The 17,014-nt window shown below is 33.4% G+C and overlaps 1 protein-coding gene across 1 annotated transcript in view; it reads left to right on the forward strand.

Moving 5' to 3' along the window:
• Positions 1 to 16,810, forward strand: part of PGR (progesterone receptor) — a 102,027-nt gene extending 85,217 nt beyond the window's left edge. The window contains exon 8 of the mRNA XM_074335567.1: positions 4,430 to 16,810. Within this exon, the coding sequence (XP_074191668.1) occupies positions 4,430 to 4,585 (156 nt within the window). The 3' untranslated portion in view covers positions 4,586 to 16,810. The remainder of the gene's footprint in view (positions 1 to 4,429) is intronic.
• Positions 16,811 to 17,014: the final 204 nt, after the last annotated feature.

Below are 17,014 nucleotides of genomic sequence, written 5' to 3' on the forward strand. Positions count from 1 at the left end.
TGTATATATATATGCAAGGAAGTTCACTGTAGCATTGTATACACAAGAGAGAAAAAAAACTTGTATACACAAGAGAAATGCCCAACACTAGAACTGGATTAATAAAACATACATGTAGTTAGTCAAGACATATTGAATACAAGCTTTTATTGCTGCTATATTTAGAAACCAGACTGAATGACAGTCAAGGCATAAAAGAAGCAATTCACTCACCAGGTCATATTTGAGAACTTATTCTTGAATATAAACAAACAGCCAAGGATTATTAGCCATTTAGGTAAAGCCTGTAAAATAAAAGGCATAAAAAACAAAATAAAGACAAAAAAAGTAACTTACAGGATTCAGAGAGACTCATAGATACAGAGAACAAACTGATGGTTGCCAGAGAGGTGGGGGGTGGGAAGCTGTGTGAAAACGGTGACAGGATTAAGAAATACAAATTGGTAGTTACAAAATAGTCAATATAGAAAATGTAGTCGATAATGTTGCAACAACTATGAATAATGCCAGGTGGGTACTAGGCTAATTGGGGGGGTCACTGCATAAATTATATAAATGTATAACCACTATGCTTCATACCAGAAACTAATATATCGAATGTCAACTGTAACTGAATAAAAAATTGAAAAAAGAAAAAGCAGCAGTATGGAGAACAAAAGAAAGCTTTTTTTAAAAAAAGAAAGATACTCAGAGAAATAAGAATGATATTGTAGCCAGGAAACAAGAATAGAAAACACTGTAAAAGGACCATTTAGCAAGAAAATACTTTTGAATAATTAAATATGGAAGACCAGAAATTAAAAATTCAATAAAACTAGCTGAAATATAAATCACAGGAAACTCCAAGAAAATAATAACAAAAGATAATGATATGAAAAATTAGAGAGATGAGATAGCAAATTTAGGAGATGAATCCAGGGTATTCCATTCTCCAGTTAACAGAGATTTCCAGAGGAAAGAATAGAAAAAATCATAGAAAGGAAATTAAATAAGAAAACATACAAGAAAAGTTGTTGAATCTGAAGGATATGATTTATCTGAGTGTAAGGGCCCAGTGTATAGGCACAGCACAATTGAACCAAAACACATTATTGTAAAATTTCAACATAGTAGTTATAAAGAGAATATCCTAAAATATACCACTGAGAAAAGAAACAAGTCACATACAAATTTTCAGGATTTGGAATGATGTTAGACCTCTCAGCAGCAATACTGGAAACCAGAAAGCAATGGAGCAAAGCCTTCAGAATTTTGAAGGAAAGGAAAATCTTCAAAGAATTTTATACCCAGCCAAAGCATCAAACAAGTATGATGGCATCATAAAAGTAGTTTCAGACATCCAAGGTCTCAGAGTTTACTTCAAATACAGTCTTTCTCAAGGACATGTAGAGGGTGTCTTAAACAACTAGGTCTAAAACAAAGAAGTAGAAGATCCAGTCCAGGATAAACAAAGCAAATAGAAGCACAAGGTGATTAGTTGTAGCAAAATAAAAATAAGCCATATAAGAAAGGAAATGTAATACAGCCAGAAACAATAAAAATATTTATAGTATAAATGCTGGGTATTGATTTAGCCTAAAATTGAGATATAGCTATAAAGAGAATGGGAAATAAAGTGAGTGTGTATAGTTGAGGGCAGGGGGTGTTGTTTAAGAGAACGAAGTCCTTATTTTTAATAATAGAAACTCAGTAATGTCAAATTTGGAAAACAAAATTTACAAATACAGAGATAAATTTTAAAGGCATAGGCTAAAAACGTTGGAAGTGTTTGCATGCAGAGAACTGGAATAAGGATGGGAAGAAGTACATCAGGAAACTGCTGGGTTTTGTTGCTACTGGCTTCTGTTGTTTGTTCTGTTTTTTTTTTTTTTTTTTTTCCAGTCTTATTAAGTAATAATTGCCATACATCACTATGTAAGTTTAAGGTGTGCAGCATGATGGTTTGATTTACAAATCTTGTGAAATGATTACCACAATAGGCTTAATTAACATCTGTTATCTTATATACATGCAATAAACAGGAAAAAAGATATTTCTCCTAGTGATGAGAACTCTTAGGATCTAGTATGTTAACTTTCCTGTATATCAAACAGCACTGTTAACTATAGTCATTATGTTGCATATAACATCCCTAGTATTTATCCTATAACTGGAAATTTGTACCTTTTTCCCATCTTCTTCCAATTGTCCCCACCATCCATCCACTCTAGTAACTGGAAATCTGATCTTTTTTTCTATGAGTTTGATGAATTTTTTTTTTTTTCCCATTAGATTCCACATGTAAGTGAGATCATATAGTTTTTGTGTGACTTATTTCACTTAGCATAATGCCTTTAATTTCCATCCATGTTGTTGCAAATTGTAGGATTTCCTCATTTTTTATGGTTGAATAACATTCTATTGTAAACACACACACACACACACACACACACACACACACACACACACACATTTCTTTATCCATCCATCCATTGATAGACACTTAGGTTGCTTCTATGTCTTAGCCATTGTAAATAATGCTGCTGTGATAATAGGGGTGCAGACATCTTTTTGAGTTTGTGTTTTTGTTTCATTTGGATATATTCCCAGAAGTGGAATCACTGGATCATGTTTTACTTTTATTTTTTTGAGGTTCCTCCATACTGTTTTCCATAGTGGCTGTACAAATTTCCAATCCCACCAACAGCACACAAGGGTTCCCTTTTCTCCACATCCATGCAGTATTTATCTCTTGTCTTTTTTATCATGGCCATTCTAACAGGCACGAAGTAATAGCTCATTGTGGTTTATATTTGCATTTCCCTAATGACATCTTTTCATGTTCCTGTTGGCCATTCATAGATATCTTCTTTGTAAAAATGTCTAAGTCTTTTGTCTATTTTTTAAGTGGGCAATTTGTTTTTTGCTATTGAGTTACATGGATAATATATCTTGGATATATTATCTTGGATAATAACCCCTTTATATATCTTGGATAATAACCCTTATCTGGTTTGCAAATATTTTTTTCCCATTCTTTAGGTTATGTTTTCACTTTGCTGATGCTTTCTTTTGCTGAGCATAAGCTTTTTAGTTTGATGTAGTCCCCTTGTTTATTTTTTATTTTGTTGCTTGTGTTTTAGGTGTGATTTCCAAAGAATCATTACCAAGACCCATGTCAAGGAGCATTTTTCCTAGGTTTTCTTCTAGGAGTTTCATGGTTTCATGTCTCACATATAAGTCTTTAATGCATTTCAAGTTAATTTTTGTATGTAGTGTAAGATAGGTTTCATTCTTTCACATGTGAATATCCAGTTTTCCCAGTACCATTTATTGAAGAGACTGTCTTTTCTCCATTGAGTATTCTTGGTTCCCCCGGTCATATATTAGTTGACTACATATACTTGGGTTATTCCTGGGCTCTTGATTTTTGTCCCAGTGGTCCATTTGTTTGTTTTTATAGCAGGACCACACTGTTTTAATTACTATAGCTTTATTGTATATTTTGAAATCACGAAGTGTAATGTCTCCTGCTTTGTTCTTCTTTCTCAGGATTTCTTTGGTTATTTGGGGTCTTTTTGTTATTCCCTTCTCTTCGATTTTTTGGAAATGTTTAAGAAGTATTGCTGTTAATTCTTTAAATGTTTGGTAAAATTCGCCAGTGAAGCCATCTGGCCCTGGGTTTTTCTTCATCAGGAGATTTTTGATTACTGATTCAATTTCCTTACTAGTAATTAATCTATTCAGATTTTCTATTTCCTTCTGATTCAGTCTTGGTAGGTTGTACGTTTCTAAGGATTTTTTCCATTTTTTCTGGATTGTCTAGTGTGTTGGCATGTAATTGTGTTGCTGTTGTTTTTGTTGTTATAGGTCTTGCAGTACTATGATTTTTAAAATTATGTACATGAATTACTTTGACAAAAATAAAAATTAGATTAAAATGAATTATGTTGACTTTTTATTGACATAGGATGAGTCAATGTGATGTGAAAAAGCTAGATTAAGAGACTATAAAGTAATTGCATTTTTGAAAATATATATAAATGTGTGCATACTATATATATATATAATACTATGTGTGTGTGTGTGTGTGTGTGTGTGTGTGTGTGTGTGTGAATATATATACCAGGGTATGTCTGTATACAAGTATAAAAAGAAAAAAAATTATCAAAAGAAATACACCAAAATGTTCACATTGGTTATTGGTTATTGGATTATGATTACTTTCATTTTTTAAAAATCTTTTTGTACTATCAGAACAGTTCATCATAAGTATGTAATATTTTATATATTATTCTGGACAGTGAAGGGAGTTATTTTCATTTTGGTAAGAAGAAAATACCTTGACAAGTATTTGTATTGTTTGAAAATAAGTTGCCATGTTTGAATGAATAGTATATGAATTTATTACTTTTCTTACATGCTTCTTATCCATTTGTTAAACCAACAGCTTGTCAAACAACTTCATCTGTACTGCTTGAACACATTTATCCAGTCCCGGGCACTGAGTGTTGAATTTCCAGAAATGATGTCTGAAGTTATTGCTGCACAATTACCCAAAATCTTGGCAGGGATGGTGAAACATCTTCTCTTTCATAAAAAGTGAATGACATTTTTACCTTCAAAAAATTAAATTTTGTGGTATGTCTGTTTTTGTTTGGGTCAGGATTATGAGGTCTCAAGTTTTTACAATGTTCTTCTCAAAGCCTTACATTCATAACATATCATGCTGTCTAAATTCTGGAGAAAATTGTGAGGTATTAATTGTTTTCCTTTGTACAGTATAAGTAGAATTTTTAAGTGTTTTTGTGTACCCATATTTTCTTTAAGAATTTACAAGATTGAAAAAGTACTAAAATTTATGGTTAAAGTAAACTTAATCTTATTCATATTATTTCATAGCATTTAGGTGAAGATTTTTAACTTTATGCATCTAACAAATCTGCTTTAGAGGAAAAAGATCTTACACATAATACTAAAAGGCTATTAATATATGTGTATCTTCTAGGTAGCTCCCTTTGTCTCCTGTATTACTTTTACAAAAATGAACCTTTAAAAATGGTATGCAAAATTTTGTCTACATGAGTGTATATACATTTTTTGTGAGAAGGAAATTTATAATCTTTATCAGATTTTCAAAAGTTTTTAAATGCAAAAAATAGAGAAAAGAGTTTAAAATCTCTGAAATAGATTGATATTCCTCAAACTAGGAAAAATAGCTCATATATTAAGACTGTTTCTCAGAATGGAAACGTAAGTCTCTAAAGAAGATATTAAGTAGAGCCATATCATTATGACAAGAGTATTGTGGGTTTTGTAGTTTTTTACTAACCTTTTTGGGGAGTTGTCCTATAATAAGGTATTTTGAATCGAAATAGGAAGTTAGAAGAGTCTGTGGCTTAACTCCACTACTTATTTTGGGGCATGTGGAAAGTCACTTAACCTTATTGATTCTCAATTTCCTCACCTTTAACACTAGTGTGATATCTTTTCTGCAAAATATTCCTTTTGGTCAGAGCGTCTTATAAACCTCTTCTCAAAGAAAAAAAAAAAGGGAGAAAGGGAAGGAGGGAGGGGGGAAAAAGAGGTATTTTTTATCTACTCAGTGAAGCATAATAGACTAATCACAGGTTGAAACTTTTTGAGTGCCTTTGATCCACTTCTCAGAGAGATACTTCAGGGAATACTAGATACTGGCTTAAAATAATAAAACCAATTATAATAACTAGAAAACATAATATACATTGTTGTATGAACTGAAAATATTCTTTTAGAAGACAGACAACTGTTCTTTCCTGAGATGAGTCACTGGAGATCTATTTTTTTAAACCGTTCATAGCACTAGTAAAATTTAAGTGAAACCGATCATCCTTTTCTAGGTAAAGTAATTGATACCAATTTTAGGCATATCTATGTGCCTTTTACATAGATCATACGTATGACATACATAATTTTTAACTCGTAGATGCAATTTTTTTTCTAAATCTCATCAAAATTGGACATTACCTTACACGTACAATGTAGCAGCTTATGCAAATTAATAGTTAACAAAATAGAAAATATTTACTAAAATCTGATTTCTTAATGCATTTTTAATGACTCATTCCCTTCAACTGATAAATACTTACAGTTTACCGAGGGACAATACAGAATAATTTTAATGAATACTAGTGTGACCCCTCCAGAACAAGATAAAGTGGTTTAATCTGATAAAAAAATTACATAGTAATGTTACCATAACTGTTTCTTATCAATAACGTCAATTTACAAGAAAGTATTAGCTATGAGTATATGTAAATAGTGAATTCTCATAAAGCAGCTGAGGTGGGTATAAAACAAATTCCATCCAGGGACCTTGGCTTGAGCTCATTAGATCTGTGTGGCAAATTTAATAAACAATATGCAAATTTTACAACTCTAGGTTCTAACCTACAATAAGATTAACCAAAGTATTCCAGATAGTCTCAACATTAGTATAAAAATGGTCTCTTCCCTAGTATGTCTATCTGCAGGTCTTGTCTGTGAATACATATGTATTGCAATAGACTTGACTGGTATTCAGTTCTTCAAAGTCTTTATACATCCACAACTCATTGTCTCTCCACTCTCCAGACCAAAGTTATCTTCCTAAAAAGGATCTAATTATGCCAGTTCCTCATTTAAAACATTCACTGACTTGCAGTCACTTATTGTAGTGATTCTCAACTATAGCTGCACATTAGAATCTCAAAGTGAGCTTTTAAAAAATACCTTTACCTGGGCTCCATCTTCAAAAATTATATTTTAATTGGTCTACTCTTCTTATTAATGCAAGCATGTAGTAGGAACCCCGAAATGGTGTTCAAGCATCCATTCTTATAACTTGTCAGCCATATAACTCTTTTTACCCTTAATTTCCTACCTGAATATTCTCCCTTTGATCCCATTCATATTTCAACCTTCAAGACTAGGCCAAACATTTCTGAAATGTCTTCCTGCATCTTCCAGTGATTTGCTTCCTCCTAAGGTTCACTAGACATTTTGTGTACATCTGAATAACAATAGTGCGTTGTTCTACAATTCTGACTTTCTTACAAGTCTGGGAGCCACTTTGAGGAGTAATAGCATTCCTTGACTAAGATTTCAATGACATGTTCTCTCTTTTTGGTATCACCATGGAGATCATTCTTTCGTTACATCACTGTATGTGTCTGCATACGATTTTATCACTTTCTCTTCCTGGTTCCTATCTCCATCTTTTCCTTTCTATTCATCTGTTTTTAATTTTCCACCTTTTCTTACTTTGTGAGATCTCTCCTTGTACTGATTATAACATAGGATAATATAAGTACATTTTATATTTATTAAGAACAACATTTTATGCTCTCTCTTCAAAATTTTAAAATTGAACAAATGGAATAATATCTCCCTCCTAAGAAAAATTCCACAAGTAAAATTGTTTCTTCTATTTAAGTAGCCCTAAATTATTTTGTACTATAAACCTCAATACACGAATTTTACTCATTTCTGATTTCATTCAACAAATATTTATTGAGTACTTGCTATTATCACAAGAAAATGTGCTAAGAAGCATGAGAATTTAGAGCTGAAAGACTATAACTCAAGAAAGTTAGGCCTGCAGTAGGTATAAGTCACAGTGCCTGGTAAATAGCAAGCACTCAAATATTTGTTGAGAGTATGAATGAAAATACAATTTGGATTTGATAGGTTTAAAGCATTGTTCATGTATAAGTTTACTAAAATAAATGCTGTACAAAGATACCAGCTTTAAAACAAATGTCAAATAACTCCTTAGTTTAGTCATATCAGTAATTCTTTGCATTAACTCTGTGTGTATTTTTGTTGAAAGAGCTTTCAATATCTTTTTCCCCACAAATTTCATCCCAATAAATGCATTTTTAATTTTTCCCATCTACAATAAAGGAGATCTACCACTACGGAAGCAGTACCTCTCACAGTGCATTATGTGACATAAGTAAATGAATGTAGGTGTATCAAAAAAAATAAAAACAATGTCATTAGCTTTTCACAGGTAATGGACCCAAGAGAACAGTTAATGGTGTGATCATTTTGTTATCTGATTCTTGTTACTTTGAATTAAAACAATATTTTGATGGCACAAATCCTTTTCTACCAGCACAGACTTAAATTCCAACATAATAAAAAAATTTTTTTATGTAATTTTAAAATTTCTTGATTTCACTCACCTATGAGGGAACAGAATAGTTGAGTTTTGTTGTTTGGGTTATTGTTTTACAACTTCAGGAGAATGTTTGACATTCTTGATGTTGCTCTTGAGTCACAAGGTAAATGTCTAAATACATGGATTTAGTATTTCAGGCCAAGCTTTGAAAAAAGGGGAAAAAAAAAAAAAGCTTTTGAAAAAGAACATGACGTTACCAAACAGAAGATATCTGGTCTTTAATACTTTTCCTCTACAAATTCCTGTCTCTTTATTTTATTTTACTTATTTTTTTGCAAATTCCTGCCTCTTACTATCTCCATTTCTATGTAGTAATCATAACTTTTTATTTTATAGGTCATATTCTTTCTGATAGTGCTGAAGCAAAAATAAATCATAAGACAGGCTATATATCAGAAAATACGTGAAGGCTACTGAAGCAGATTTTTGACTTAATGAAAGTATTTCCCTTAAAAAGGTTTGAGAAGCCATTTGAGTTCAAAGCAATTATAGCTCCAACATAAGTTGTTATATAACAATTTTTTTGTTTTCGTTGAAAAACATGACACTTTTTAATTCACCAATGCTATTATTTTTCATATGTATTTAACATTAAAATAATTTATGGCTACCTAGATAATATAGAAATATGATAAGCTATGTTTTCTGCCAAAACAATGTTTTCCAAATAGTCATGGTATGTCATCCTGTAACTTGTAAATTATCCAGAGCTGCAGGGATATATTTGGTGATGGCTACTGTGGAAAGAGCTGACCAGGCTTGTGCCCCACTTCTCTGCCACTTACTACCTGGATGAGCTTGAGCAGGTCTCTAATGAAATCTGCCTTTACCCATTTGTTTTGCGATCAATAGAAAAAATAGTATACAAGTGTTCTAAAATAACTGCTATTATTAAGTTTTCATTAATCCATAGTTCTAGCTATTATTTTATCAAATTAATCTGGTATATTCATTTTATACTGAAACCAAGGAATCCAGAAAATGAAGTTGCTTTTTGCTCTCTCTATGCACATATATTTAATGGATTTGATTTGAAATTAGAGCTAGAAGTATTCAATTAATTTCTTCCCCTGTAAATGTATAGTTTATTGAGTTTGGGGCCTATTTTATCAGAAATCTTAAGAGCCTATGGCCTTTTCATTATAAATATATTAAGAACAATGATAGTGATTTTGACATTTTTAAGTATCTCTTTAAAATACAGAGAGCTTGACTAGAGCACATCCCCTCCAAAATTCTCTGCTATATACTACATGTTCAGATTAATTTTACTATGGTAATAATTCCACAAAAGGGAACAATAGGTCTAGAAATCATGATGACATCATCAACACCCAAAATCGCATTCCTATCCTTAACCCTTTGGCCGCGACAGTCAGATCTATCTGAATGAATATATCCAAAATTTTTATACATAAAAATGTCATTTATATATAAAGCAGCTCAAATTGTTATTAAATGCATAAATAGTCAAAATATCAACTTTTTGTTTTTTGTGGATTTCTGATACATTTTGATAAAAACCTTGAAATCAATGCAGTGAAAGAGTTAAGAAGGGTATGATGCAAAATGTCCACAAGAGATCTTCATGTCTGCCTTGATCTGATATCTTGCATTCCTTTGGCGAAATGGCTATTAAATTTCTGGAGTTTTTGTTGTGAATACCTAAGCAATTGCTCTCATCCACACTTACTCTTTACACACTGCATTCAGGCTAGATTATGAATTCTTTGAAATATCTTTACAATTTCCAGAGCATTGTGTAAAACAAGAACTCAAAACTCAAAGAAAAACATTTTTCAAATTTAAAGTTGTCTCATTTTTGTATTCAAGAACTCAACAACCATGTCTCCACTGAGAAAATGAAATGGACAAGTAGATAACCCAAGGGATGACATACTTACTTTTCCCAATGTATGCCTTTTAAACAGCAATTGGATAGGGGAATTTCCACATTTCTTAAATTTTATGGGAAATACATAGCCAGATAATCTAGCAAAAGTTTGCCAAGTCCTAAATTGCTTATCATCACTGGACTAAGTCATGCGATGATTTTAATGAAACTATTGCTTCAGGTCTGTGGCTTCACTGTCTTTTCCTTACTCAAGTTTTGTTGATATGGATAGTTGTTACCTACACCTAGCATCTGCCATCTGTTTAATTTACCATTATTCCACACTCCCTGGTCCTTATCAAATCCAAAAACTGAACAAAAAGCAGTAAAATAAATGGCTACTCTCCCAATATTATGGAATCTGATCCAACCTGGATGGACTACACCCATAATATGAATCCAGGCTGAACTGAACCTAGGTAATTGCATTCAGGTTGGGTCACATCCCTACAAAACTTCAGGAATAAAGCCCTACAGACCATAATTTCCCTAGGGCTAATAGAATTTACATCTTCAGAGTTAACGTCCAAAACAATGTGGCCATAAAAAAAAAAAAAAAAATTGAAAATAAGCCAAGAGTAGTTTCATTTAATAATTTGCTCTCCCAGTCATTGGAGAAGATCTAAGAATTTTAGAAGTGTTGCTAATAAGTTCAATAGCAGCAGTTCCTAGTAGCAGTGGTTTAATACATACATTATCTGAATATCCTATAGTGAAAGCAAAGAAAAACATGAAGGGTCTGTTCCTCTCCTTGGAGTTGACCACATTCCAAGACAGAGCTCGGGGCACATGCCTGCAGGCTGCGCTGAGGCTTGTCCACAGCCTCATGCAGCTGTGGAGTTTGGAAGACTGCTGCAGCACTTCTGGATCAGTCCCAGAATGTCAACCTCATTTTCAATTTAATGACTCTTGTTCTTTATGTCATGCTGACCTTAACTGTTGAAACAAGTTTGTTTGCTTTCCTTCCACTCATGGAGAAATGGGGAAAGCATTCCTTAGAAGCCAGTTGAAAGCTTTAAGTGACAAAGCACTTTTAGCAAAATGCGAATTAAACAGCTAACAAAGCCTACCCTGTCCATTGTTTTAAAGAAAATGTATGGTATTATTAACTCTGCAGTGTGACATCAGCATCAAGTTCAATATTTAGAGAGATATGCACAAAATATTTAATTGATATTGTAAAGAGTTGTCAAGACATGCACTGTAGCTTATTTTTATAATCATTTGAAAGTGCTCTTAATACATCAAATCCTGATGTATCCAATTTAGCCAATAAATTATTCTAAATGAAACCCACTTAATTATGTTTTCCTCTAGTTGATTATATATAAAGCCTAACATCTCTTTTTCTATGTTTACTTGCCTGTGAGTTTTTATTGTTATGAGTTATTTACAGAAAGCAATGGTTTTAAACTTTTTGCCACTAAAGGTACTGTTTACTACCCACCCACCCCCCAAAAAATTTATATTTTAAAGTATCTCCTCACCAAACTGTATTCCTATTTTCCTATTAAGAAACAATTGTTTTATTTTCTTTATGTTTTATTATTCAAAGACACATCAATTTGAGCTGCTGAGCAACGTAACAACTATGTCCACACAAATTTCATATTTTTACGCAGCTTTCACTTAGTAGATACAAAATTGGGGGTTGCTAAAATAGCAAAATAAACAATGGATATCTATCATAGCTTTCCTAAACTAGGCTAAAAGCCAGCAATCAGAGGTCCTAATACATTATATAGAAGCAAGTCTTATTCTTCTAAGGGATTTAAAACTCATGAGCAAGACCAAAAACATTCATGGAGAGTTAATACAAGCATACACTATTCTTGTCAAAAGAGAGATATGCAGCTTTGCTTTTTCTCCATAGGGTAAAAATTTACTTAAAATGGTAACCCCTATCTTTGAGATAACTAGGAGTAGAATGAGATTTTCACTTGGCTGTCTTTAGAATTCATCACTTTAATCAATGAAGTATCTCCTTACGACCCAAGCATTTTAACTTTTCTGATATGTACCTATTCACAAGAAAAATCAGAGCAAAGCTTTTTTAAAAAAAGGTTTTCAATGAAATTTGGAATAAAACAGTAGAAAAATATAAAAGATTTTTGTATTCTAGGAGTAAATAAGACTTACAAAAATGAAATGGAGCGCTCCCCTAAAGAGTATCTTAAATTTTTTCCCCTTAATTACTCAGCAATCATGCAGATGACACAAAGCATGGGTGATTATCTACAGTAATAACAATACTAAATGGTAGAAATTATCACTCACTATCCACACATATAAAATGTAAATGTGCTTAGAGGCTTACTTTTTGCTTCTTAAGAAAGTTCTTTGTTTTCTAATTTAAGGTTACATAGGGGGGAAAAATCACTGATCGTCTAAGTTTCTTTCGTTGCCAATTAATTGGAAATCTTAACACTTAAAAAAGGAGAAAGAAATAGATAAGAGAGAGAAAATGAAGAAAGAGAGAGAAGGAGGGAGGAAGGGAGAAAGAAAGAGAAGAAAGGAAGGGAGGGAGGAAGGGAAAGAAGGCAGGCTAGGACCAAATTTTCCTTTTCAACTCTGAAACCACAAATTTCTATTAATACGTAGTAAGTAGCCAGCACAAAGTGCCGATTCTCACTCACCTATATTCATAGAAGAAAAATAGTCCCTGAAACACAAAAACAACAAGAAAAAAAAAAGTGGGTTTTTTTGCAAAGTTGGAAAGTCTTACTTTAGGTATTGTTTTATTCTTCAGCAGGTAGTTCTGAAGCATTTACTGTGTGTGTGCCAGTCATTCTGCCAGGTGGTAGAGATAACTGGGGAATACATCAGTTACTACCTTCTCTGAGTTTACAGTTGGATGAGGACTAGAGACAGGTCAATAGATAGTTACAGTATTGTTTGGTGAGTACACTGATGGAGAAAATACTAGGAGCTATTGGAGCACCTAAGAGGGGCAACTGGCTTGAATTTAAGAGTGGGCAAAGGCATCGTGGAAAAAGGTCTACGCCGTGATCTAAAAGTGGTTCAGGAATTAGCTGAGCATGCAGTCAGAAGATACCACACGAAGGACGAGAAGAGTATTCCAAACAGAGGTGGCAGTGTATGCACAGACGTGGTGGTGACGCAGAGTGTGGGGTGGGGCTGATGATGAAACTGAAGAAGAAAACAAGGTCCAGATCTCAGTGGTCTTGTACATCGTGTTAAATTGTGTAGTCTTAATTCTGCTGTAAGCGGGAGCACAGTATCATTCAGACTGGTATATAAGAAAATTCATGAGTTTATGAACGCAGGTGAAATATGCCATATAAATTGTCAAATACAAGGTCAGATATCTATTCTGTGGCTGTGTTGAAATTTCAGATTTTTTTTTTATCAAGAAAGACAATAAAAACTAAGAAATTTAGTTGACCGAGTTTAAGAATCCTATCTACCCAAACAAGCTCTCTGTCTCCCCAATGTTACCACCTTTGCATGTCTATTCAATCTGATTATCCTGATCTGTGCTCAAAGGATAAACTAAAACAGCGCAAGATTCACCAATGGGAAAGAAAGGGAAACTGAGCTGTGTTAAACTAATAAAAAATAAACACATTCTTTGTATAGATTCCTTCTTCAGATGCCCTTATCCAGTATAATTACAAAATGGTATACACACACACACACACACACACACACACACAAACACACACACACTGCTTAATTTTCTGCGAAGGGTCTTGGTTTCATGAATTCTTCAAAGAGTGGGCAGTCTGGTGAGTGATAGAATGGGGAACAAATTTGGTAATTAAGAATATATTCTTCTCTTTTAATTTCAAAGAGCCTTATTTTCGATGGATTACCTCATTCAATTTCCATCAAGGGCTGCTCTTCTTTTTTACTTCCATTAACCAATGGCAGCTAGGAAGAGAAAGAAGGTTATCATATGCAGGCAGTGGCAGTGAGAAGGGGGCTGCTTCTTTTTCCTGGTCCTCACTGGCCTTGCCAGTCCCCTGTCATGTCTGCTCATAGAACCCACTGTTATAACCTCATAGCCAAGTCTATGGCTCCTAGACTCATCTGTTCTTTCTCTTTCAGTAGAGTTTAGTACTGCTGTAACTTGTCTAACTTGATCCCTTCTATTCCCTGCTGGCTCAGCACATCCTTCTTAGGCTCAGCTGCTTTCCCCATCTGGCTTCCGGGTGGAGATACCTTTCCCCTTGAGGAGAGTCATGGCACACCACTACCTGCTAAGCACCCACCCAGATGGCACCACGATGAATCCAGGCTTCTCTGACATGCTTGTAGATTTTACAGCCATGCACAAAAGCCACGATTTTCTTGGACTTCCCATTACCTGTCTGGATGTTCTATTGCCCACTCCACCTCCTTCAAACCTGGGACACAGTCATCTGACTTCCTTACCCTACCTCTTCCTTCTCCTGAATCACAGAAGCCTCTCACTTCCTCTTCTTGTCTGCCGGAGGCTTCCCTTGGGTCTGAGACTGGTCTCTTCACCTATTCCCAGTGACTCTCCTTTTGAGTCGACCTCTTAAGGATACCTTTGAGATTTAGAAGACCACTTTTTTCTCTTAAGAAATCCCCATTCTTCAGCCATATGTTGCTCTGGATCTCAAAGACTAGTTGTGGATATCAGAAGCTGAACGGTGATGTTCTTGAAGCATTTCTGCTGTAACAATCCTAATTCTCCTGGGAGCAACATGGCTGCTTCCAACGGACCAGGAAAGGGGTCAGATGACAAAAAGAAAAACACAAAGATTAATATATTTCAATAAATACATTCTTTTGATGTGCTTTGGGAATTCACAGGAGGTTTTCTGTCAAGAGTGTGAGACTCTCCCTCTAGCTGTATATAGCAAATGGTTGTGGCACTGGCTGGTGACAAATGCATAGCTGTAAAAATTAGGTCATAGTGGACTTGTAACAATATCATCACCTACTACAACATCACATACTTATTTTCAATCTAATGTTTTATACCCCACCTGACATATTTAGCAGAATTCTTTGCACATAACAGACTTTTACATTTGGTCATGGTAAAATTGATGAAATATTCAAAGGTATCCACTCTGTTCCTTGTTAATAAAACTAGTGTAATATTTGGCAAGAGCTGCAGGGACGCTTCATTTCCCTCTTTCATGACCCTGCCTCTTTTGGTTCCCATTGCTACAACTCTACTTTGAGTAAATAGTAGGACACTAAGTACATACACTACACTCATACTTTTAAAGATATTTAGCCCCTATATACATCTTGAGTCTAGTTTCACTTACCTAGTTCTGCATTTCTGAGAGGGGAAGACAGTATTTGAAAGTACACTGGGAATTCATCTGAGGTTTTTGCAGAGAACGTGGGACTCTCCCTCCATCTATATATGTCTGGCACTGGTTCCCAGGCAATGGTTGGATGACAAATGCTAAGCTGCAAAAATTAGGCAATAGTGGGCACCTAACAAAGTCATCATATAGCTATTTTCAATCTAATCTCTGTTTTTAAACTAACAGTGGATTTCAGAAAAAATACTTTATGATTGACATGAGAAAACTGAGTCTGCTCCACTTGACCAGTTTCTTACATTAAATTGGCTGCTGGTTTGAAATGAATCATCTTTAAACAATATGTTTCCTTAAAAACAATTTACCACTAATTCTTATTACTCTTATTACTATTCTGTATGATTACAAAGAATAACTTGTTTCTATATATCTCTTTATTAACGAATTAGAGAGCCCCACACCGAATTCAATGATATAGTTATATAGAAGGTACTTAAGAATTACCAGTAATTTCTTCTTCATCAGTCAACTTAAATTCATAACCAACATTTCAGTTTGTACAACAGTGTACATGGCATAAGGTATTAATATAGATGGTTTGGCATTATGTAGACAATATCCTTGACTGTGTGTACATTTAATGAAGCAAGTACTTGTTCCCAACTAATTGTTCATGAAGACAATACACTCAACTGGTATCTAGTAAGATTCAATAATGCAATGTTTTTGGTTACATGGGTAAAGCAAAAAAAGTTAATATTTTTATATAAATATAAATTTTCATATGAAATTTAATGCACTTAACATTAAAATGGAAGAGAATGTAATCTAATTGTTAATAGCAAAGTGTTTCAGGCTCTTATTGTGCATTGGTTTCATTACTAGGAATATAATTTATATTTTATATATATATATATATTCCAATATAATACTGAAAATATGCAAATGATGATCCTTTAGTAAATAAAGTAAGTGCCTAGAATGCATAAGGAACCTCCTGTATAAGAATGTATTCAGAACCTATTTAAGGCCTTAAATGCTGGGAATTTGGAGACACAAAGATAAAAGAGTAGAACAGGTTTCTTGCTTTTAATTTCCAGATGATTAAAGATGTCAGACATTGTTTGAAATTTAAACATCCTTCTTTCTTATTCAATCAGATTCATTTGGAGTAGCCTGGAGAAACCAGAAAGTTTTATTGACTTATTTGACCATGAATGTGTTCGTATAACATTAAAAAATATATATTTCATTTGTTCTTCAATAGTCTTTTCAGTTTTTAAATTAAACATGTCCTCATATTCAGATTTACAAACTTAAATGATGTTGAGAAATTTATGTTTATCTATAAAACAATGCTCTATGTTTTTTGTAAATACCAGATTTTGATAGTTTGTGGAGTTTTGCTAATTTACGTTTAAGTTAACTGTTTAATGAATAAAGAGAAAATGTGGTGAATGGCCCTGGGTGTAAATGCATGTGAGACTCTTCCCTGGTGTCAAAGTCACTATAACAAGCTAAAGGGTATATATACTATTATTCTCCTTACTTTTTAAAAGTAATATTTTCTTTAAAAGGTAAGATGTTATATTTAACTGATCAGATGAGGTCAAATTTCATCTTATAAATTATCTAACTCAAGTAACCAGAATAATTGACTTTAGA

This window comes from Rhinolophus sinicus, linkage group LG06 (assembly GCF_036562045.2).
Source record: "Rhinolophus sinicus isolate RSC01 linkage group LG06, ASM3656204v1, whole genome shotgun sequence".
NCBI classification, from domain to species: domain Eukaryota; kingdom Metazoa; phylum Chordata; class Mammalia; order Chiroptera; family Rhinolophidae; genus Rhinolophus; species Rhinolophus sinicus.